The sequence below is a fragment of the Sinohyriopsis cumingii genome, unplaced genomic scaffold, assembly GCF_028554795.1.
Source record: "Sinohyriopsis cumingii isolate HCF-2022 unplaced genomic scaffold, ASM2855479v2 utg001196l, whole genome shotgun sequence".
Lineage (NCBI taxonomy): Eukaryota > Metazoa > Mollusca > Bivalvia > Unionida > Unionidae > Sinohyriopsis > Sinohyriopsis cumingii.
This window is the reverse complement of record NW_028315971.1, coordinates 307,922-334,684: the sequence shown is the minus strand read 5'-3', so window position 1 is coordinate 334,684 and position 26,763 is coordinate 307,922. Positions and strand designations below refer to the sequence as shown.

The following is a 26,763-nucleotide window of genomic DNA, read 5'->3' as shown; positions in this document are numbered from 1 at the left end:
TAACCATTTCATTGTATATAACCATTTCATTGTATATATGTTATATGTATGTCCGATAAACTTGGTAGATTGCGGTGGCAAGCTACGAGTTTAATGAGGACTGTGCTGTCCTTGTGCTGTCCTTAGTTAGTGCCGTTTCATTCATAATCTGAGCTCGCTAATACACTCGATAGGGGCTCTTCATTCATTGTATATATGTTATATGTATGTCCGATAAACTTGGTAGATTGCGGTGGCAAGCTACGACTTTAATGAGGACTGTGCTGTCCTTGTGCTGTCCTTAGTTAGTGCCGTTTCATTCATAATCTGAGCTCGCTAATACACTCGATAGGGGCTCTTCATTCATTGTATATATGTTATATGTATGTCCGATAAACTTGGTAGATTGCGGTGGCAAGCTACGAGTTTAATGAGGACTGTGCTGTCCTTGTGCTGTCCTTAGTTAGTTATATGTTATGTGTATATCCTCTAAACTTGGTAGATTGCGGTGGCAAGCTACGAGTTTAATGAGGGTTGTGCCGTCCTCCCTCTTGGGCCTCTAGACCGTTGTTTGGCGGGTTAGGGGCTCTCGTAGAGGGAATATTTACCTAATGAACTTGGTAGATTGCGGTGGCAAGCTATGAGTTCTTGGTTGTGCTGTCCCTGAAACATCCCGACGAACTCGCTAATACACTCGATAGGTGTTCTAGGGATATTTTTTTTATTTTAAAGATTTATATATTATATAATGAACCATGAAAATATCAATGATGTAATTGTCGCTATTAAAAAATTAAAAAAAGATGGAATTAATATATCTGATGAACTTAATCCTGAAAAAATAGTTTCTGATTTTGAGATTTTACAAGAACGTAAAACCATGGGGACACACACACTATCATCTGAATACAGGCTCATGAAACGGATTCAATCGGCAATGTTTCAGTCGCTAGCTACCGTAGAAGATGATCATGTGAAGGAGTTCGTTCCTCTTTCTTCCGCCGTAGAAAGAATTAAGTCGTTATTATCCCACGAGTATGAGGCAAAGAAAACGATTAGTACTCGCATAAGACAATTAAGAAAAATAATGTCAGAGAGTAACCTCGTTACTGGTGAAACGATCCAAGGTAACTTCGTTACTGATGAAACGATCCAAGGTAACTTCGTTACTGATGAAACGATCCAAGGTAACTTCGTTACTGATGAAACGATCCAAGGTAACTTCGTTACTGATGAAACGATCCAAGGTAACCTCGTTACTGATGATAATGAAAATGAAAGTTTTGGTAACTGGGGTCCATGTCAACGCTGACCACGTGTATTGGTAGTCAAAATCAAGAAAGTTCTAACCTTGTCAAATTGTTCCTAATAAATTTTATTTATTATAAATTTTATTTTTACTGAGGATTTATTTTTTTTTTACTAAAATCAAGAAAAATGCACAAATTACTTGATTCTGACGGGGTAGTTGGTAGTCAAAATCAAAGAAAAATGCACGAACTACTTGATTTCTGACGGGGTAGTTGGTAGTCAAAATCAGGAAAATTGAGCAATTTCGTTGTATTTTAGTAAAAAAAAAAATAAAAATTTCAGTAAAAATAATATTATTAATAAATAAAATTAATTTATAATAAATAAAATTTGTTAGGAACAATTTGACAAGGTTAGAACTACTTGATTCTGACGGGGTGGTTGGTAGTCAAAATCAAGTAGTTCGTGCATTTTTATGTTTCTGAGGGGGTAGTTGGTAGTCAAAATCAAGTAGTTCGTGCATTTTTATGTTTCTGAGGGGGTAGTTGGTAGTCAAAATCAAGTAATTTGTACAATTTCAGTACAAATCAGGAAAATTAATAAATATTATTTTTTTTATTTTTTTAAGTTGATCGAATTTGAGTCTGATCTCTGTTACAAATGTTCTTCTAACTGTTAAGAAATCCTCGCGTGTAAAAACCCTCCTCCACATGAAGATCTACGACAAAAGTCCTTACGACGGAAGTCTTTACGACAAAAGTCTTACGACAGAAATCCTTAAGATTTCACATACAGATTTATTACAAGCTCTTCTTCACGTATGTCAATCAAGCGATTAAGGTGGTCTGTGAGTTTAAAATTGATTCGTGTTAACATATTATTGTGACACCGCAAATACACGGGATTAGTTGGTTCTTGCACGATTAAATTTCCAGGGGGAACTTGTGGTGTGAACGTGTACAGGATGTATCCTTGTTGAGCCTGATTTGATCTTCCGAGATCTATTTGATAGCTGCCATCGATTACGTCACAAACCAGATTGACCGCGACCGTCGGTGTTATATTAACGATCCGAGGGGATACGTGTCTTCCGCCGCCATGTGGATCATTATCATGTCTAAGAACAGTTGGAGGTGGTGCTAGTTTTTTCCACGCATCGAGTATTTTAGGAAAAAACTCATCAATGACATCACTGACAGATTTTCTTAACTCGGTTACACTATACCCGGGGAATTTATAATTCGGTACATCGGCTTCTGTTAATTTATATTTTTCTAACCATTTATATGCATCAAATTTTTTAAATGATCCTAAACTAACCATCGCTTGAACTATTCGGTTATTAAAATATTCCATATCTGATATAAGCTGATTTAATATTTCCACACGCGTGATGATTTTTTCACGCGATGACGCTGATATGTCAAACATATGTTCGTTAAAATATTGATTCAGTTGATCTAGTTGTTTTTTACATTCTTGATTGATTTCCTGAAAATATATAATAATATCACTCCGATCAAAACCCAAAACATGTCCTGTTTCCCCCTCCCGACTTAGAAAAGTCCATGCCTCCATGGGGGGGTGAAAGAGAAAATGGCTAAATATTAATTTATTTTTAAAAACACGTAGTTTTTCCCCGTATGATGGATTAATTTCATGATATGATTGTCTATCCGTGACATAATCAGACTTTTTCGGTTCTGGTGGTCCTTTATGCACCCGGGGAATTTCAGGCCATCCTAGCACTGATCTGATTGAAGATTTATAAATATCAACGGCATAATCAGGCGAGTTTATTTCAACCGTCGAGGACAACGTCGGCTCATGAACGTTTATTGATATTTTTGATTCTTTTCCTGTTATTGATTTTATTCTACGCGCAAATTCCTCACTGATTTGTTCGATCTCGTAACTGCCAGTTGGTATTCCAACAACAACCCAGTCAGGTGTTCCATCGGGTTTGTTCTTGTTAGTAAATACGAGCGAATTATTTGCTGGTGTACCATTAAATGATTTTGATCTGATATTTGGCCAGCTGTAATATACTCGTAATTGTGCTAGTGCTATTTCTTTTACTGGAATTGCAGTGGGAAAGTTAATACTAAATTCAGGATTAATTGAACTTACCGAGATCATCGTTATCTTTGGCGGAGTTGTGTTGGTCACGATCTGCTGGAGTAATTCTGTCATTATTGATACTTGTATCTTTAATACCGATACCTTCGTCGTATATTTTGGTTATCATTGAAAATTCGAAATCAGATATAATTCCATCACTGAGACTTGCTGATAACAACGAGGATAATTTCGAGTATGCTACCGTCGCTGTATGTAATTTTATTGTGTAATCGGATAATTTTTCGTTCGTACAAGTACATATTTTTTTTGTGATGATACCAAGCACACCTGCAATAGTTGTTGCTGCTGAAATACAGATAGTTACAGCTACTGGTGCCATCGTTGTCAACGCTGATAATATTACACCGGTTCCAGCAACAACAGCGGATACTGAATAAACAATCACATCAACGATAACCAATCGTCGTCGATATTTTTTTACTTTTACTGTATATTGATCGACTTGATCTTTTAGCGCCGCCTGCCATTCACGCGCTTGATTGTATCTGTATTGTGCACCGTCCATATATTTTTATGCAGTAACCAATTGAGGTGTTTCAGCTACAAATTCCAAACACCACCAGAAGGATGTTGCGGTTAATTTCTTATCAGCTGCTTCCAGAATAAATATTTCCTCGGTTCCGATATTTAATATAACAGATACAACCCCGGAAAACCTGTCTGTGGAATGACGCCATGGAAACGTTGTAAATATTTCAAATTTTGCAGCACTGAACACGGACAACCTGTACACGCCAGTGACTGTTGCGGTATATTTGATAGTATTATTTTGTTTTGACCATGTTGCAAATCCCGATGATACCGTGCATACGATGTTTGTGATATGCCCGGGAGTTATTTCAGCTGGAATTTTAATCAGATTGGTTTTATTGATAATCTCAGGAATTCCCGCTACGATGTCTAGCTGTGTTCGTTTGATCGTGTCTAGGTTACTTTTGATATCAACGAGTTTTATATCGATGACGGAAGGATTTCCAAAGAACTTATTTATGGCATCATCGGTTTTTTGAAAATTTCTTCGAAGCCTTGTAAAACCGGTTACGTGAACGTCATACTCGGCCCGTAGCGTGGATAGTTTTCCATCCACGTCGTCGACGTATAGTTTGTTTGCGACGTCGTTGTCAGATTTTGGAGCTGTTACAGCTACTATTTTGTTCCCGTTCATGCTAAGTTCACCTGTCATCGTGTCACCGGTGTTTCTCACGCGATTAGCAACACTTTTTGCAATTTCATCTCTGATGGTTTTAAGTGACATACTTGAATCTCTGATTCTACCACCGTCAGTAAACACGGGAATATTATCCGTAACTGCACCAAGTACTCGCCGGACTATATCATTCCATTTGATATTGCTGGTTTTTAGTTTACCATATCGATCCTGAAAAATAACAACTTCATCTGGGTCAACTCCAGCAAGGTTCATAATATCAGCGAGGTCATCTTTAGTCGCATACTTTGACAGATCAACGTCGGATTTTATTTTCTTACTAGTAGAAGATCTTCCGTAAATATCAACCATTATAATAAGATCCGTTGTTTAAAATGCTTTACGCGCAACAAATCGGTTGCTTGTATAATCGTGCACGACTTTATGTGGCGGCCTGGATGATTTTGATATTGCGTCGAGTACATTAATTACGTCACGGCCGCATATTGGCGGATCTGTCATTGTTTGTGTGGGTAGCGTTGAATACCAAACTTTGGAACCTCTAGTTGTGTGGAGTGGTGCGACATACTTGATAAATTCAACAGGTGGAGCTAACCCGTACGAATCAAAATAAACAATTCCACGCGGATCAACCGCGTATGATACCCAATGAGTACCAGGTCCGGAACGTTTGTCAAGATTAATAATACCTGTTTCTAGTTTGTTTGGTTGTTTCGGTAATTGATCTCGCATAAAAACACCTCTAAAGGCGGATATTTTTAATTTTTTAGCAGCATCAAGTAAATCAAAATTTGATGATGGAACGTTTAACGAAATGATCCTGGAAGCCTTAGGCCTCTCCCCCAACGAGATCCCGGTAATCTTAGACCGCGCCCCTTTTTTTTGTATCCTCGCCCTGTTGCTTTCTTTAGTGCCATTCCAGCGGCTGTTCCAACAGCACCTAACGCGGCCGCCTTTGCTACGGCTGGAGCAGCTGCAGCTATTAATGCCGGAATGGCCGCAAGTAGTGGAAATATACCACCGGTTTTTACCATGTCTTTGATGGCGCTCGGGGAGAGATGAAATTGAACTCCAGTTTTTGATTCTAGGGCTTTATTGAAATGTTTAATCTGATTATTTGTCAGCGATAATTTGTTTGGACCACCACTAATATGATCTCGTTTTAGTGATATTTTAGTTCCGCATTTGTTGGCGGTTTTTGATTGAAGCTTTTTTACCTGACCAGGAGTCAGAGTAACATTAACATGACTATACGACATTTTTATATAAAATATATTTTTCTAAATAACACGATTAAAGATTTTCCACCGGTGCATCAACGACCCTCATTCGACCACTGCCACCTTCAAGTAACATGGCCTTGTCGCTAAGTATGACCGCGATTGCTCTGTAATCAACACCACCGGTATTTAATGTTGCTTTGAGATGTATATCAACGACAGATTGTTTTGATAGATCAAGATGTTCTAATGAAAAATAATAAATCGGATACAATTTTTTAAAATCTAGTTGTGATATTTGCAACCCGGTATCAACATTTTGATCACGTCCCATAAATGACATCAAACGATGATATGCACGTCCTATGTGATTTAATGCATAATTTAGTTGTACATTTTCTGTTGGTTCCTGTTGTCCGTTTATCCGTAAAGAAATATCTGTGAGACCTAGTTGGTCAAATATCATATGAGAGTGAACTTGTGAGTTTAAACGATTACGGTTCTGAAACGCAATAAAAATATGCCGTGGTGCAGAAACACCTTGTTGTGATGCTATATGCCATGTAAACTGACCGTTAACGTTAGTTTGCATACTGTCTGTGCTTGTTGTTAACCATGACAACAAGGATTTACCACCTGCATCCATGAAAGAAATTAATCGCTGTTCTTCTGCGATCGTTGGAGTCATTACCGGCATCCACAATGAAAGTTTTGATAATATTACTTTACCAGCATCACCAGCGGGTCTCCACAGAGCATCATTATCATCGTTCTTTCTTACAAGAACAACCGTGTGTCTAGCTCCAAAAATAACCTTTTTAACATTCCTGCAAAATCCAAAAATATGCGATAGTGGAATTGTACATGAAAAACCTCTATTGCCTCCTAGCAACATATTTCTACGTGTTGCAAATCCCAAGTTGAAATTTTCGCCAGAACCATGAACTATTGGCCAAATATCAGCATCAGCGTTATTGGCAAAATTTCTTGGTTGTCTTATATTATACGGATCATTTTCAGGGTTATCGGAGTTATCTTTCACAAACATCATTGTGGGACCTGCTGATCTTGTATAATCATCAGAATATCTCGCCAGACCAATTATTGTTGTAGCAACGTCGACATCATTCTGAATTGATTCAATATTTTTTCCATCAATCATGTATGTGGCGCCACTAAATAATGCTATGATCCCGTTGTTGACAAAACCAATTTTTACTGGATCTAAGTAATTAGTATCATCCGTTTTTATAATTGTACCTTCTACCTCAAGAAAGGCATCAGCGGGTAAAAAGTATCTACTTGTGTCATGAACTTGTAGTTCAATTCTTCCACGTTGATCTGGTTGTTTTGCGTCATAGGAATAAAATTGATAATCACGTACAGATTCATCCTTAAGGACGGGTGCTTCCATGTCAAATGCTGTGTCGGACACGCGCTTGAACATTTTATTATAATTATTTTTCGTCTAACACGTTGATCACCGCCGCCGGAAAGTTCCACCTCGGGAAGTTCCACTTCCTGATATCAAACTTGAGATATTATTTCCAGATTCACCGAGTCCTTGATCTGCTAACGCCGCTAGTTTTTGATTTGCAGCCTGATTTATTATTTTACTTACGTCTGCGGGCATCACCTCAGTACTTGCCAGTTTCACCGGTGGTTGTTGTTTTCGTCGCAATAATCGTGCTAGTCTTTCTTTGATCGCCGAGAACGCCTTACCAGCAACATTGACAATTGCACCAGGAGCTTTATCACGAACAATATCAATAGCCTTCATCGATAATTGTTTTGCTACAGGTGCTACTTTTGGAGCTATCCTCGTGAATAATCCTCGAATGACATCACCAAGTCCATTTCCGTAAATAACACTATAGATTGGTAATCGTGAGTTTACCGCTCTAACCTGTGTGGGTTTACGATGATTATCATGCACAATCATCTTATTTTATTTACCAGTTATCTAACAACTAGTCATCAACGAGCTCATCAATAAGTTCTCGGTAAACGCCAATATCCATGATGCCACCTTGAAATAGTCGCCGACAAATATCAGCTGCTTCATTGGTTATTTCTGGTGAATTATTTCCAGCACGTTTTCCTCCTATGAGAACTTCTAACCGTGATACGTCATTGATGATATTATCAGGACATAAACCAGATCCTGTTTTAGGTTCATCTTGAGGTGTTTTAAATACTGGTGGTTGCATTACCGGAGTAAGTACTTCAGAGGTGGCCGGGGGTGAGTCACCTTCTCGAAATCCATGTGGTGAACCTGTCGGTGTAAATGTTACAACCGGTGCAGGAATTTTCATCGGGGATAGTAATTTAATTAGCTCTTTAGTCTTTTTAATTTCCGACTCCAACCTTTGCTGTGGCGAAGAAGATTGTTGTTGTTCTATTTGTTGCAGAGGTGGAGGAAGCTGATACTGGGAGGACTGTCCTTGTTCTAGTTGTTCCAGTCTCTCTCTATAAAGTTTTTTTACTTCTTCTTTAAGTTTTTCAAATTCTGGACCTCTAGCTTGTTTTTTGTTGTAATATACGCGATATATCCATTTAATGAAATTATCATCATTTATTTTTTCAAAACGGGGTTTTAAAATACTAGATTTATTAGATATACTATTTAATATTGCTTCAGGTAATATCTCTCTTTCAGTTTTTCTAATTTCCTCAACAACTCCTTCTTTAAATTTTGCAATTAATCCTACGTTTTCTTCTGCTGGTTTGGATTTAGATGCAAGTTCTTTTCTCACATCGGCGACTTCAGTATGAAGTTTTTCAATACCTTCAAGTATTTCCTCATCAACAGGTGGAGGTTGAGCTGCAGCTATGTCAGTTGGAAGGTCTCGTAAAATCTTCTTTGTCTGTTTAGTTCTTCTTGCTATTTTTTCAGCCTGCACCGCAGTTTGTTCTAATACCGGAAAAATACCCTTTTTCTTCTTCTCATCTTCCTCTTTAATATCTCCCCATATAGTTTTTTCAACAGCCGCCGCAGCTTTCTTAGTAGCTGCAGTGACGGGTTTAAATAGTTTTTTAGTGTCTTCTTCGTACTCAACTTTTGATTCTTGCTGCGCTTGCAGATTTTTTCTAAATGAGTCTCTGACAGGAAGAAATTTTTTAATTGTTTCTAATCGTTCTCGTGCTGTTCTTGCAGTATGAGATTCTGGATGTACCATTTTATTATAACATAATAATTTAATTAATATCAGCAGAAGGCGAGCAGCAGAGAGGGTACCTACCAACGTTGGTCGTCAAAAAAATAAACAAGAAATAAATAAACACGTAGAGTACTTTATTTTTTCAGATACTATTTCAAACTGAGGTTTTATTAGCACAATCGGTCATTGCAAAAATAAACATCTCAAGGAAAGTTCATTTGTAAAATCTGGACCTTTCTACGAGATGATTTATTTGTTTGTTTTATTTGTTTTGTCGGAATTCTATGGTCTGTTCACCCTCTCTGCTGCTAAACCTATGCAAACACCGTGATATTAAAACGTCAATAACTTAAAAAATTTGAGTGCTCATGATCAAACATATATTTATCAGTATATATGAAACCTGGATGTCAGCTTTTGTGTTGAGGAAAGGATATGAGCCGCGGCATTTTCTGGACCTGCATGTGTTTGAAAGATGTGCTTTCAATTCCGCAGCAAAGAGACAGGCGCTAATTTTAGTAATGAGTGTTCCAATCTCAAGACTGTTAAAGGACTGAAATTCCATCAATAAAACAATGTCTCTATTTTTGTTTTCACTTACAACTAGGATAAACTCTAAAAAGATTCTTTTTTCTACAACATAACATACAATTAACCAATCCTGGTTACCGCTCCGGTGGCCTAGTGGTTATAGCGTCCGCCTCTGATGCGGGAGGTCGTGGGTTCGATCCCCGGCCGAGTCATACCAAAGACTTACAAAAATGGTACTAACAGAAGCCTCGCTTAGCGCTCAGCATCAAGAGGTTAATGTTAGGACTGGTCGGCCTGGTGTCAAGATAATGTGACTGGGTGGGACATCATGATACATGTCTGCGACACGATGCCCCAGTGCTAGGCATCACTATAAACTGCCACACTCCCGACAACGTAGCGATATGACTGAAACATTGTTAAAACTACGTTAAAAATTCAAAGCACACACACACCCAATCCAGGTTGGTTCGCATTTTTCCATATCATTGGTACCGTGTGCCCTTTTACCACTGGGCCACCGAAGCGGTCACGAATATGCATAATACATATGCATCAATTATAAATATATGATAAACAACATGCCTAGAAAAAGCCTCAAGTAATGGGAATACAACTGGAGCATTCATTATTTGTTTACGCAAGAACCCCATTTATAATTATAATAATAATTTGTATCTTTACACATGATATTACATCAGATGTTGGAGAGTTTAGAATTGCATTAATTATCGAAATAAAAACATCCCATCATTCTATACTTCATAATATACACATCAAATGATTTTCTTCCCAGCTCACCATATATGGTGTGTATATCTGGGGGCTTTTTCTGAGTTTTGTTATGTTTCTTTGAAATTCTATTTTTTGAACCATCAATAATCTTGGTGTTCTCAAAGCTCCAGATTTCATACTCGTCAAACAGAAATTGACAGTGTCCTATGGTCGAAAAGTTGTCGTAAGTCAATTGGAAGATGCAGGTTACTTATCTTGTGGTATAAACGATGCATTGGGTTTGTTTTTTAGGGGGCTTGGGGGTGGCATGTTCGACATTATGTCTCACGTCTTTCAAACATCTACGGTTCATGGAGAAAAGAAAACAAACATGTATTTAAATTCATTAAGATTTATACGTACTTTTCAACAAGTTTGAAAACCTGTTGATTATCGTTTGGTACACCGAACATTATGATTTTGGTATAGTTACTGGTCAACTTACATAGTTCTGAATGATCATAAAAAGCGTTTAAATTCTGCTGGAAAGATTACGCATCCAGACAAATTATACCATTATCATCTGCAATAACAAAAAATAAAAAAAAAATAAATAAAAAATAAAAGCAATTTAGGATAAAATAATATAACAATGACTGGTACATTCAATGTTTATTCCAGTTGTAGAAGTCTTTAAAGGTCATTGAGTACCAGTTGGAATTGAACCGGTGAGAGATTTTCACCTTGTCTTACCCTCAGACGACTAGTTTAGAACTTCACATCTAGATACAAGACGTTAATGGTTCTGCATTCACTTCATTGTTTAGTAATTCATCTATAGTCCAGATCTTCAAACTTATTCATAGAACTAACATTTAAAAAAGTTTGTTCCCATGTAAACACAAACTATTTATGTCTATTATAATTTTATTCCCATGTTGTTATACATATCCATCATACCTATCAAAATATACTCTATTTAAACCTTCTGTTTTCTTATTTTCTCTCTCGTCATATGACTATATCAACACGATTTATAATTTCTATTATACTTAAGCTCATATGTCTATTGTTACTCCTGGCCTGGCAATACAGTTTTGATTGGATCCGTTCTGTTCAAACCGGATCAAAAGCTTACTGAATCAATAAAACAGAAAACATTTTTAAAATTTGTGTAATTCACAATTTCAGCCAATACATATAATACAACTATATGGTCCTTTGTTTAAATTCCGCTTGATTATCGTCTAAAATTTTAAGCCCAAGATTCCATATGGCAGTGTGTCTGTGTGTGTGTGTGTGTGTGTGTGTGTGTGTGATTTGGATTTTTGACCTTGCTTTAACAATTGTTCAGTTATATTACTACGATGTCTGCATTGTGGCAGTTTATAGTCGTTGTTGTTGTAGTGTTTAACGCCATTTTTCAGCACACGATAGGCTAAACATGGCGGCCAGTATTAATGGTGGAGGAATAACCCGGGAAAACCCCGGAAAGAACCACCGACCCACGAGAAGCTACTGGCAAGCTTTCTCACATACCCACATTGGCTGAATCCGAGACTCGAACCCACACAGACAGAGGTGAGATGGCAGTGATCCGTAACGGAGAGCACTTTAGACCACTCGGCCACTCGGGGGCCCCCAGTTTATAGTGATGTCTAGCACTGGAGCATCATGCCACAGACATGTAGCATTATGTCCCACCTAGTCACATTATCCTGACACCAGGCCGACCAGTCCGAGTTGGACGCAAATATATGGTCCTTTGTTAAGCATCCTGCTCAAAATTACGCTTAATTATCATCTAAAATGTTAAGCCCAAGATTCAAGATGGCAGTTATTAGTTTGCCGAAAAAACATGATACTGTTATAAAGTGCTACTTTTCGTGTTGAATGGGATCTGTAGTCGCCCTTAAATTAGTCTTTTAATGCCCTTAAGCCAGGAGTGCAGAATGGTCCCTGTATACAAGTATCATGTGAAAGAAAGAGATATAAATTATCGTCAACAACAGATCTGAAGCAGATTTAACATACTAGTTAATACTTCTATCGGATGAGCTTACGGTATTTAGAATTCTTTAGTACGTTCATAAATCTCTTCTTACAAGTTCAAGATAGTTGACGTAAAAATTGTACTCTTGCTGAGCTTTCCGCAATTCGTCCGAATTTGTAACATTTTCAAGCATCAATATGAAGTAAAGGGTTGAAGAAGTCTTAATAGCGTATCCTCGTTTGTATTTGGTTCTTCTGGGTTAGTCAGAAGAGATTTTGATGATATTTCTTGGATTAGAAATGATAATGTGCTGAACTTTAATACAGCAAAACTGTTTTCCCCAATGAATCTACAAAGAAAAGATCTAAAAGTAAAAGAAAATGAAACAGAAATGGTGAAAATGTCCATTCCTTGATGACTCTTCCTCCTGTTCAACAACAAAAATGTCAGATGCCAAAGTAACTTCGAAGACTTAATTTTAAGTAACAGCGACAGTGACTACTTTGAAACTGCTACAACTCTAATTCCAGAGTATGTTGTAATTTAAAGTAGGGCAGAATCAAACCCTGTCTCATCCTATGACTGGAAAGTTCGCTTATTTTAACATTTAAAAATCAGCAGGTTCTGAGTCTGATTGCGGATGCAGTCGGTTCTGTTGTGATCAGAAAACCTGAAGATAAAATTGCCGAGCTACAAAAAGGGTTGAACGATAATGATTTGAAAATAAACTCTTTAGACGATAGGCTTAAATCCACCGAGTCTTACAAAGATTATAGCAATGGAGAATATGAAATGCACATCCATATAAACAGCGTACCAATATATGGAATCCCTGAAACCAAGGTAAATAAATGATGATATTGTAATGGACTTTACTGCAAAAATTGGGGCTGATATCAATACGTTTGGACTTAGTAGATCTCACAGAACTGGAGACTTCAGAACTTCAAGATACAGACTGATAATTCTAAAGTTCATCACACACAATATGAAAGTAGAAATTTTGAGAGAGAAGGAAAAAATTGAAACCTGTCGTTATTTCTATTAGTCCCTACCCAGACGTACACCTTCCCCCATGAAACTGAATGCGTCATATATATATATATATATATATATATATATATATATATATATATATATCCAGAGATCAATAATATACTACATCTTGGTGAAAAAAGGAATCTGCACAGGACTGAACATCGCCAAAAAACGAAGTTTTCCAGGAGCAGATATTGGAAGTGAGCATGATTTATTAACGACAACGTTTGGCCTCCATCTGAAAATGATCAAAAAGCATAACCAACCAGGAATCAGATTTGACCTTGAAAACTTGACAGATCCAAACGTCGCAGAAGTCTTTCAAGCAAGGTGGTAACGTTGCACCTTTGACAGCCAAGACACCGAGATAAAGTCGTTAACAATCACATTCAATACAGTTAGCGAGATCATTGGCAAATATCGTCGAATAAAGAAACCTTGGGTCTAAACAGATGTCCTTGAACTATGTAACAAAAGAAAAGAACTGAAAAGGGAAAAAGAGAACATGAAGGTGCTAGAAAATATAGAGAAATATAAAAAAAAACACGATCAGGAAAAGCATGATAAAGGCAAAGGAATCCTGGATAGAAAGACAATACTGCAAAATCGAAGAAAGTCTGAGTAGAAATGACAGCAAAATGGCATTTCAACTGGTGAAAGATCTCACAACCCATAAGCAAGGAAAAACTACCACCATCCAAGACAAACCAAGAAAATGTCTAACAGAAGATCAAGAGATCATCAAGCCATGGACAGAATGCTGCTCAAAATTGTACAATCATAAGACCCAAGGAGATCCAGCAGTACTTAATTGCCCTCAGACAGAAGAAATTGATGAAGTTAGGTCACTAAAGAAAGGAAAGTCAGCCGGCATTAATAACATACAAGCCGAGCTCATTCAAGCAGTAGGAGAATAGACAGTCACTGTTTTAACCACAATCTTCAACAAGATAAAGCAGACAGGAGAATGGACAACCACATGGACTCAATCCTTGGTCATTGTACCCCTCCCCGTCCTTGAAAGGAAACCTACAGCGATGCCAAAACTACAGAACCATAATTCTGATCAGTCAACCGAGCAAAGTCATGCTGAAGATAATTTTCAACAGACTTAAGCCTCAAGCAGAGAAAATTATTGCTGAAGAGCAGACATGGTTCCAAACAGGAAGAGGCACCACAGAACAAATCTTCAATATCAGACTCCTTTGCGAGAAATACCTTCAGCATCAGCAGAATCTATACCACGTCTTTATATATTTTAAAAAGGCCTTTGATAGGGTATGGCATGCAGCCTTATGGACAACTATGAGGGAGTACAACATCATCTCAAATCTGGTACAGGTTGTTGATCACCTCTATGAAAATGATGTCCTCATCAATGGCAACAGAGGAGCTTAGTTTCGAACAACAGTTGGAGTCAGACAGGGATGTATACCGTTACATACACTCTTCAACATTTTCCTGGAAAGTTTCAAGAAGGATGCCTTCCATGACAACAAAGGCATTGTCAGCATCGGAATAAGAACAATCACTAACCTTTGCTTCATAGATGATATTAATGGCTTAGCAGGAGATGAAAATGAACTGGCTGACTTGCATGAGTGCCACAACACAACCGCCACAGCATACGGTATGGAGATTAGCGCCGAAAAAACCAAAACTGATGACAAACAACACCAATGGTATCAGTGCAGAAATAAGGGTCAGTGTACAGAAGCTGGAAAGAGTCACAAGCTTCAAGTACTTGGGATCAATTATCACAGATTAGGGAACAAACCAAAACTACTTTGCAGGATTGCCCAGACAACAGCAGCAATAACAAGGTTGAGAACAATATGGAAAGATACCAACATTGTTCTTGGTTCCAAAATAAGGCTGATGCATTCGATTGTCATATCGATGTATGCTTGAGAAACATGGACGTTCACATCAGATCTACAAAGAAGGATTCAAACTTTCGAAATGAGATGCTACCAGCAAAATCTTGGACATCTCATGCAATGACCAGGTAACCAACGAAGAAGTCTATAACAGGTTCCGACGAGCCATCAGACCCTATGGAGACCTCTTGACCACTATAAAAAAAACAAGCGCAAACTGAAGTGGTACGGTCATGTCTCAAGAAGAAGAGGCAGACAGAAAAAAGGAGGTGGGAAGACAATATTAAGGAGTGGACAGGCATAGGATTTGGAGATTCCCAAAGGGCAGTAGAGAACAGGGAAAGATGGAGAGAGTTGGTTGTAAAGTCGGCTGTGGTGCCCCAACGACATCTTGGGTTAAGGGATTTATGATATATATATATATATATATATATATATATATATATATATATATATATATATATATAAGCATTCTCCTATAGAATCCAGGGACAGCACTTTGCGCAAAGAACGCAAAGTGCTATCCCTGGATTCTATAGGAGAATGCTTGATAATAGTAGGCAGAATCAATATTTAATACTAAAAATACAATCATATTCATCCGAATAGTGTTTAGAATGTTAGAATGCAAAACGCTTCTGGATACTGTCGACTAATCACTGTCAGTTCATGTCTCATACACCAAGGTCAGCTTATTTAATGCTTATTAATTTAGCGTTAATTAACAAAGCAAATCTAGTGGCTCTAAACGTTACTATGTCAGCATATCGATGACGTATACCTATCACACATAAGCAAATAACGTGTCGTACTAAATGTAAACATTTTATCATATTATTTCTACAACAGCTTGTAATAGTGAAAAAGTTGACGATGTCGCCAATAGTGTATGTACTATGTACTCTGATATCCTTAATGTCTTCAAAGGGATATACCTTCAGCCATAAAAAAGGGAATGTCCTTCTTGCAAAGAGAATATGCCTGCATGTTTGTGGGTTTTTTAAAAAATTTATTTATTTATTTATTTATTTATTTATTTATTTATTTATTTATTTATAGATGCATGTGTGTATTATGTGTGGATGGGTGTATAATCGTATGTGTTTAGTCAATGCGTCCAAGCGAGACCGACTTATAAAATTTACATATATTCTTAACAACTGTCTAGACATTACTTTGAACTTAGGCAGCATTTACATTGTGAAAATGTTCAACCCTTGTTCAGTAAGTCCTGTCCATCACAACGTGATCCGTTTCAACATCATTAATCAATGTCAAGTTCACATAACACAATAATTTTCATTTGTTCTCATTGATTAGAGTCACTTATGCATTGATTAGAGTCACTTATGCATTGATTAGAGTCACTTATGCATGCAGATAAGAAAAAATTCTTTCTTCGCCAGGGCACATCTGTTTTTAAATTAAGATGGCATGCATTTTCTTATTGCTCAAATATACAGGTTACATCCATCTGGATTTAGTTATAGTCCATTTACTACTTTTACAGCTGCAAATTATTTCTTATTTTTTAGAGTAATTGTCACCTTATCATACTTCTTCCTATTTTTTATATAGATGTATATTAATTTGTTTTGCCTGGGCTGGATAGTGTTGTATACTGTTGTTGTGCCAATCGTCTCTTAACTTTATTTGAACATTATTAGCCGTTCGTTCCTGCTTGTCTTTTATTTATATAAATTATGCATGCTTTACATTTCCTTATGCATATACATTTCCAGGTTGCATTTATCGGACGAATTCATATGAAATGTAGTCCAGAAAAACATTATTGTTGTCTTTTCGTGTTACCATGTCTTTGTTTCTTATTTACATTTTTTTATAATCCTTACACAGCTTTCGGCCGATTAAGTTTACTAGTATTTGGGTAAGTGTCTGTAGAAAATACGAATGCACCTCTCTTTTGACTTTTAACACAAATACTTCGTGACCTCACCAAGTCTCGTCGTTTATGATAAACTAGAACCTGACAATGCCAACCACAATTCTCATCTATGTCACATAACACATGAATATTAATCAAGAGCTGTATGCGGTACTGGTTGGATGTTACCATGCATTTGAGGGAAATGATGTATTTGTGCAAATACGGACCGGCAGTGGGAATTTTCTTATTTATGAGTCTGTTCTAGCTGAGTGCTCTACTTGCCTCAGTAAAAAACAAGTTGTTCAAATTTGAACAATGGTCTTACAAGGTCGCGCAAGTGGAGCACTCGATTGGAATAGACTCATAAATAAGCAATTTTCCACGGCCGGTCTTTATTTGCACAAATACATCCTTTCCTTCAAATGCGCATGTCACGGCTTCTCTCTGGTATATACTCATGCTATCGATGTTAAACGTACAAAGTATCCTTTTGAAGTCAATTGCCTCCACCATTTACAGCCGACATACAACGCACCATTATCAGATGCATTTGGTTAGTTGGCATTTCATACTAAGGGAGACAATTCACAAAATCAAATATAAGTCATTTTGACAAAGGTCTGAAATATCTGTACGATCCGCCAAGGTGTAGCTAGGGTTAAACTATAGGAACCTTGTAGCGAAGATGACATCATTTATGACTTTATTATATCCAGGATATGTAGAAATATTAGAAATATCTTGTATGCACTTAATTTCTATCAGCTGATAGATAAGCCTACAAGAATTACAAATCATAGATCAATAATGATCGATTTTTATTCATAAAGGATCTAAAATGAGTAATGATTTAATATTGCATTTATGAAATGAGTTGAATAATGTTCAGATTTTGCCAGCGCTGTCGATCAAAAGCTGAACATTATTCAACGAGTTTCATCAATTTAATATTAAATCATGATCTATTCGAGAATCTTTTTATCACACTGTTTTATTTCAGTTGAAATATTTTTGAGAGAAAGAAGAAGAAATAATTTTGTTCATTCTGACTGACACTTTGCACCTTTCAGTTGTTGTGCGTAAAAAATAGTCACAAATGAAGCTGAACAAGCATTAATATTTAAAAGTAGAATATAGTTTTAACATTTTAAATCAATTTCCATGTATCCTTCCGAATAAAAAGCATTTTATACAGACAAAATCATTTATCAAAACAAGGTGTTAAATGCGTATGATGTCACATTGTTTGATACAGTACCGGTGAGAGTACAGTAGACGATCGATGTTTACTCTAAAGTGTCACTTTCGCAACTACATATTGCATTGTTGCGATGTTCATGTGAAAGGAAGATTACTGTACGCAGAAATTCCCACATTTGATGTAATGTATTTGTAACCAGATTGCACTCTTTGATTTGGAACAGTCTACTACAGAAAACAAATTATCATTTTGAATCAGAATTGCATCACATATTGACCGCCTAAATATCTTGTGGTTGAATGAAGTTCTGTCATTTGGAAGACAGGTTATGTCCACATTCTTCTGTGAATAAAGTATATAAGTTGAAATTTAACCACGCTTGCGTATAGGGTGGACTCCATGTTACAGGTATACAGAGCCTTCCTACCCGCACTCCCGCTATCAACTGAACAATGCCCTTAGTTTTAGTTGCTCTTATTGTTGCTGATGTTGTTCTTGTCGTTTCGTTTTTACGCCATTTTTCATTGCATGATATGCTATTCATGGCGAAACTAGGCCCTGGGAGTGGGTGTAAATGTGCCATATTCGGACAGACGTGACCTTTTTTCCACAATTCCCTTTGGGCAGTCGATTCGAGAAAAAAAAATGGCCGCCAAAATGTTAGTATTTAGGAGTAAAGATAAAAAGTTACAGAAATTTCCCGCGACCGCAGGCAAGCAGTAAAGATAATACTGCGCAAGAATTTCATTGGCTTATTTGGACGAATCAGAATCGCAGAAAGTGATAATTAACACGTTGCTATATCACAAACATGAAATTGCGCTTCATATATGTAAAGTGTACCGACTATATGAAAAATAAGAGTAACACACTAAATTGTTATGAAAATGAGGTCGTGGAGACCTTTTTTCTTTTAGTGATGATAATCATGTATATTGTTCCCCAAACTTTATGAGTATTTGGCAATATAGCTTCAAACGAAACGTATCAAGCAACTAATTACAAATCGCACATAGACTTGTTGTATAGAGATATTTGGGGAAATTTTTTAATATTTCGATATATGAACTGGTGTGTAAGATCTCTCGCAATATATTAGAGCTGGCGCATTCTGCTATTCCCTATGAAAGAATAAAACTTCTTTCCTCCAAGAATGAAAAATAAAACATAAAGAACATTAATTTGGCAACGGAAAAGAGTCCACTGATGGCTTTACACTGTGTCAAATCAAAGAAATGCCGATTTATAAGTGCCATACGAAGTACCAAACTTAACTAATAAACCCCAAGAAGTTAATATTTGTCTGGTGGAATATATCCAACACATTTCTGAAACAAACTAGTAAACGAAAGTATCCATTTCTGATACATAACCAATAGTTTTACTATAGTTTTGATAAAGCAAGCTTGTTTTATCAATGTAGTTTTTCTTCTGAATAATCTGTTAGATGACACCTCTTCTACCCTGCCTTACACACTTCCTCCTGATATTTGCTTTAATAATATTCTCATTAGCATAAAAATGACATAGAACTTAGAAATTTCATCAAGAGCTAGGCAGGGGTAATGACAAATTCAGCTTAAGTTACTTAAAGATGGCACTCGCATATTATCGCGATACTTATTGGAAATATTAAATAATTTTTTCCGATCTTCATACTTTTCAAAAGCATGGAAAGGTGATAACGTTACTCCTTTTCAGAAAAAGGGGACAAAAATGTTGTTCAAATTACCAACCTATTTTTCTACTAAGCTGCTTGGGCAAAACATTGGAAAAATGTATCTTTAAGCACTTGGACAGTTATTTTACAGTCAATAATCCAAAAAGTTATCGTCAATTTAGTTTCAATGACTGACACGTTATTAAGAATGTCACTTCTAATAAACTCTTGGGTCTAAATTTAAAAAATCTTTATGTTGGCATGTTCACTTACAGGAAACAACGACAAAAGGATCGAAAAGGTTAGACATACTACAACATTTAAATTTTAAACTTGATATAAAATCAAAAGACTTCTTTTGGAGTATGGTGATATTATCTGGGATAACTGCACCCAGAATGAAAAATAAAATCTGAAGCAGGTAGAATCATTTGTGGTGCAACAAAATCTATCATATGCTACAATTTGGTAGGAGAAAAAATGGGAAAGACTTTCAACTAGGCGCTACAAACAAAGAACGATACCTTTTTGAAAATGTACACATGCGTGCCGTAATCCTGCCAACTGTCTAGAGTGTAAGTAATAGAAAATGACTTTATTGAACAAACCTACAAACGCCCTTCTCCAGGAAAAACATATACCACCGTTCATTTTTTTTTACCAAAGTCTGTTGCAGAATGCAATCATCTCTCTACGGAGATTCGAAACACCCCTCGTTAAAATCTTTTATTCTCAGAAACCGAACAATAGGAATATTGCCGCATGTTATAGATATAATTTCGTTATTAATGCAATCCGTTACGGTCTAGGAGGAGATTTTGAAGGAGCTCCATGAGTGAAAAATTACAACTAAGAGAATTATTTAAGCTGCTATATCTCTGGTACATATTTGCTTATTGTACATATATTCTACCAAAGCTGAAGTGAAAAGTCATTTATTTACTCCCCACTCCATCAGTGCCAGCGTTTTTAAACTTTATTTTTCCTTTTTTCACATGCTGATTCCCAGGTATACAGTAAAATATTTCTGCTATGAACAGTTATTAGTTGCTGTTGGGCGTTATAACAGTATTGTGTGTGTATCATTGTTTGCAATATTATTTCCTTCATTAATCACATAAGCCGCATTATATACGTAAATAGTATTGTTAATGAGGAGAGAGATTCAAATAAGCTTGTGATTATTACTCAGTCCTCTATATTTCGTTCTGTACTTTCAATCGTTACTTCTGTAAGTAACTACTATTTAAACCATGTCATAATTTTCTTTATTGCTGTTTTACATGTTGAGGAGAAACGTTCAAACTGAGGTACATAATGAATCTTCAAATATTTTTTTTTTCTGATTGAATTTTGTAATACTTTCAATGAAAACGTATATATTCAGTTCAAATCGTTTTGAGACCGTCAAAAGTTAGTGCCACCACAAGTTGCCTCCCTTATTCATCTATAATCCCGTTATATGCCCATTGCCTGGCGATTATGGTTACTGGTGAATTCATCTGGTGCAGATTATGTGAATCTGGTCGTATTAGAAATCGTTAAACATACGATTTTTTAATTTTCCACTTGCAACATAGAAGGATTTCACATTGTCAAAGATATCAGTCATGCTTCAGTGACTTTGTTGAAATTGTGTGTTCAAAGTTACTGTATTGGCACTGTATGTGTTCCAATCTTAAAACTTGATAATTTGATGTATTTCTGTCACTGACACACCCAAACAGCCAATGAGGTCACCGTGGCCTATATTTTATTCTTTACTAATGTGGATTATTTATTTGTCGTTATAACCGCATAGATTCGTCCAAGCTATACATATATGCATTCAAGTCATTTCAGAAAACCCCTTCTTACTGGTAAAGTTGGAGGTAGGAATAATTACGTTTTTTACTGATATATATATATTCCATACTTATGAGTATACATTATATATTATAACTGGTTAGACTCAACGCGTTAACTATGTATTGTACATGTGAATGGGTATAAGAATTAAATGGTCATTCATTTCATGTAAAATGATTAAAAGTTCAAATGTAAAGGTAAAGAAATGCAAAAAGGCCATAGTTAGAATAGTGGCCTACATTTCATTGCCAAAATACTTTAGTCTCAATTTTGCCTGCTTAATAATGGTTACGATGACTACGGGAGACATGTAAGAGCTACGTGGAGATGAGGTATAATTGTTGATATTACTTTATACTCTTCTGCAGATAAGCATATTGGCTTCATCGATATGACCATCATCCGTCCGTTTGACCCATCCATCCATATGCCCGCCGTTCCATCCATCGATATGACCATCATCCGTCCGTTTGACCCATCTATCCATATACCCACGGTTCCATTCATCGATATGACCATCATCCGTCCGTTTGACCCATCCATCCATATGCCCACCTTTCCATCCATCTATATGACCATCATCCGTCCGTTTGACCCATCCATCCATATGCCCACCGTTCCATCCATCGATATGACCATCATCCGCCCGTTTGACCCATCCATCCATACGCCCACCGTTCCATCCATCGATATGACCATCATCCGTCCGTTTGACCCATCCATATACCCACGGTTCCATTCATCGATATGACCATCATCCGTCCGTTTGGCCCTTCCATCCATATGCCCACCGTTCCATCCATCGATATGACCATCATCCATCCGTTTGATCCATCCATCCATATGCCCACCGTTCCATCCATCGATATGACCATCATCCGTCCGTTTGACCCATCCATCCATATGCCCACCGTTCCATCCATCGATATGACCATCATCTGTCCGTTTGACCCTTCCATCCATATGTCCACCGTTCCATTCATCGACATGACCATCATCCGTCCGTTTGACCCTTCCATCCATATGCCCACCGTTCCATCCATCGATATGACCATCATCCGTCCGTTTAACCCATCCATCCGTATGCCCACAGTTCCATCCATCGATATGACCATCATCCGTCCGTTTGACCCATCCATCCATATGCCCACCGTTCCATCCGTCGATATGACTATCATCCGTCCGTTTGACCCATCCATCCGTATACCCACCGTTCCATCCATCCATACATCCATCATCCCACAAATCCATCCATACATCCATCACATCAATGCATGACACCATTCATCCGTCGATATATTAATCTTTCCTATTATTCACGAAGCCAGTAATCAACGTAATCACATACATACGTACGTAAGTACGTACGTACATACATACACACACATACATACATACATACATACATACATACATACATACGTGATGTACGCGGGAAGGCATGTGCATGGATTCATACATAATTAACTATTTTATGGATGTTAATTTTAGACTAATTAGGTTTTAAATATGTTATTTGCGACATAATCATGTACAAATTCTAGCACAGTCCCTGGCAAAGAAATTTTGAGTATCTATAGACAGTAAAGTTACTAGTATACGAGCATTATATTTTATAATTCTATGGTGGAAAAGCTGCCAACTTGTCTTATGCGAGTCTCTCAAAACCTTTCATATTCAAGAAGGCATTTTGATGCAAAATTAGCACACAAACGACTAACATGGACTTTGACCGAAAGCTCTTCTTCTGGTCCTTTCACAACAAACAAACAATCAATAATTCCCCAATACCAAAATCATCGAATAAAAACAGAAACAGAACCCAGTCGGGCAACAAAAGGGATCTGATGGCCCTTTAAACCTGCATGACAGGTTTGGTGACTTTGAGGACATGATGCAGAAGAAAAATCTCCGTGTACTCAAAGCGGCTCCAGACATACGAACCAAAATTTTAGCTCCTTACTCCTCTCCTGATAGAAGATTTTCCCCGCGAGAGGTCTAACCTAATTACGACGCCATTTCTACTTTTAATTCAAAATGAGGAATACTATTCGGAAATTTCAATGTCAAAAACATTTAAGGGCGTCGAAGTACATAAATGCCAGAGGCAAAAAGGTAGAAGATTTCATTTCCAGAAAAGGATTTGTGTCTGTAGAACACCAAATCACAAACATATTTACATCGGGGAATGGCTTTTACACGAGCATAGATCTGACAATTTATTCTCCTTCTATGCTTTTGGATCATGATTGGAAGGTTGCTGATAACTTTCACAGCTGTGACCAATTTCAAATCTATCTAAAGAACATTAACTCTACCAGTCATGAGCCAATTCCACACAGGAATTTGAAAAGGTAGACTGGGACAAGTTTGAAACATTTCGCAAAACTAGACCTAACATAGATACCTTTTTAAACGTCATTGATCCTGTTCAGCAGTTTAAATTATTTTGCTGTTGATTGGCGAAGAATCCGTTCTTAAGTCCTCACCTAACCCTAAAAAAAAATCCATAAACCATGGTTCACTAAAGACTGTAAGGAAGCCACTAGACAACGCCAAGAAGCATGGAGGAAATTTATCAACCGTCATGCGCCCGAAAATTTAAGTATGTATCGCATATTCGGCTCGCCACACAATTAAAGACTATAAAAGAGCATTATGGAAAAATACGTTTCTACTTTAATATCTTTTTTCTCTATAATGAATGTACGGTATACTATCCGCAAAATAAATGGTTAGTGAAAAACCAACTCTTTCCGACGTCTCAGATTAAACAATAAATATTTCACCCCCAAGCATGATATAGTATATATTTGTTGATACTTTTATCAGAAAAATTCATCTGCATATACTTAATCAGCAGATTTTCGAAAGCCGAAAAGACAAAAAGATAAGATTCACTTAAATGTCACATCAAGTGATTCGGAATGTTATAATCAACCGTTTTCACTTTAGGAGCTTATGGAAGCTTTGAACAAGGCCCATGATACATCTGCCGTACCCGACGAAATAAATTACCATTTTTTAAAATACTTACCGGAACCATCACTATTAGCTATTTTGGAGCTTTTCAATGATTTATAGACCACATGTAATATATACAAATTTGGAAAGATGCTATGGTAATACCTGTTCCCAAACCAGGTAAGGATAGCATAGATCCTACCAACTACAGTCCCATTGCCTTGACGAGCTGCGTGTGTAAAAAGATGAAACAAATACTTGCATGGTATCTGGAAACAAACAATTTAATATCTCCTTTCCAAAATGGCTTCTGATATGGCTGTAACACCAATGATCATCTGCTTCGACTTGAAATGTTTATTCGCGATGCTTGTATCAAGAAAGAACAATTATAAGCTGCTCTCTTCGGATTAGAAAATTCTATGATACAACAATTAAGTATGGAAAAATGAATGGTCTGCATCATCGGGGTCTAAATGGACTTTTACCCACTTTTTGTTTGAACTTTCTTTCAAATGGGTAATTCAAGGTACAAGTGTTATACACTCTTCGTGTTATGTACAAGCAAGAGAAGGGTGTGCCCCATGGCAGTATTTTACTTGTTACTCTTTTTAACATCAAGATTAATATCATTACCAAATGTAATATATTCGCCAATAAACATAATCGTTAGGCAATAGGCATGTAGTATTTAATAATATTGTAAGGGAGGCAACTTTGATGAGACTAATTTGTCCAATTGTAACGATTTCAATTCACTATAGATGTTATCTGTCAAAGTAATTCAAAATAAAAACAGAATCAATATTTAAAGATTATTTTTATCACTTTGCATGTTTCTCAAAGATACATAGAACAACAATAAGGACATTCATATGGTGTGCAGTACTTAATGTAATTCTAATCTCTGAAATATCCAACTATACAAAATGAATAGAAGAATTTTCACTTAGAAAAAGAGAATCCATATCCACCAGTTTAATATCTTGTCAATGTCACAATACAGTTTTCTAGTAGAATTCGTATCTGTCACTGCATGATAATATCTGATAGCATCTACTAGCATTGATGGCTTGGTGGCACCCCCACAAAGAAAATAGAAAACTATGTAATATGTTTTCAGTCGGTGAGGGTATGAAAGCGAACGCCCTACCCTTTTTTAGTTGGTTCATTCTTAAGAGTGACCATAAAAAGCAAGTTTTCTTAACATCAAATCTTAAGCGTGAATGAAGAGGAAAAAGCTAGTCCTCTCTTTCCTTTGCTTCTAAAGTACCAGTGTTGTGCTTGCATCTATTTCGTATTTAAATGTAGGTAAAATTATTTCTTTCTGTGGTTGGTGAGTATGTTTGACATGTGTCTCTACCAAGGATTAATCATGAAGACTTACCTTTCACGAAAGATTCAGAATCTGCCAGCAAAATTTGAAAAATAGTAGTTTCATAGTTTGTATTGTGGTACCCATTCTCATTTAAGTGCCTTTAAGAAAAACTGGATCCTACTCAGTAGTAAATAAATCCTGCCTCGATAGCTGTCCCATTGACTGTGCTCATCTCGCTGTCAAGTACGCATTGCTATCCATTTCATAGGTAAGCAGTCCAAGAGAATTACTGTTTAGCCGCAAAAACGCCTGACCGTTGCAGCTATTCATCCCTTTAAAAACAGTTGTGATATCTTTGGGTATCAGAAAGTACGGATGCTGGACTCAGGTCAAGTTATTACGTCCTGTTCAGTACCTAAGAATGTAGCCGCAGTTTATTTTTTAAGTAGTTTTTCTCTTATTTTGGTGGTGACTCATGCATTAGATTTAGGCATCCTTGGTACCGATTTAAAGAAACTTATATATTTATTAGAATATGAGCATTATCATTTATTTGTGTGTATGTGTGTATTTATGCAACAGTGCACAGTGAATAATGAGGCATTGTTGTTGGTCATGAAGTGAAGTCTGTGATCCACTGCACGTTGTTTTGTTTACAGTCCAGACTTCTCAAGAAAAGTTGGTTAACCTATGAAAAGAACTTCACCCTAAGCTCATCTTTGAAGATAGTTTAGATTAACGTATGATTTATTAGGATTTGGACACAATGGCGAGTTAAGTACTGTCAAACAAATGTAGGGACTATAT

General features: G+C 36.8%; 1 protein-coding gene across 1 annotated transcript in view; it reads left to right on the top strand.

Annotated features, from left to right (window-relative positions):
* Nucleotides 1-23,711: 23,711 nt before the first annotated feature.
* LOC149772723 (uncharacterized) overlaps nucleotides 23,712-26,763 on the top strand; it is a 58,988-nt gene continuing 55,936 nt past the window's right edge. Inside the window, exon 1 of the mRNA XM_089947436.1 lies at nucleotides 23,712-23,789. Coding sequence (XP_089803562.1) covers nucleotides 23,712-23,789 — 78 coding nt within the window. The remainder of the gene's footprint in view (nucleotides 23,790-26,763) is intronic.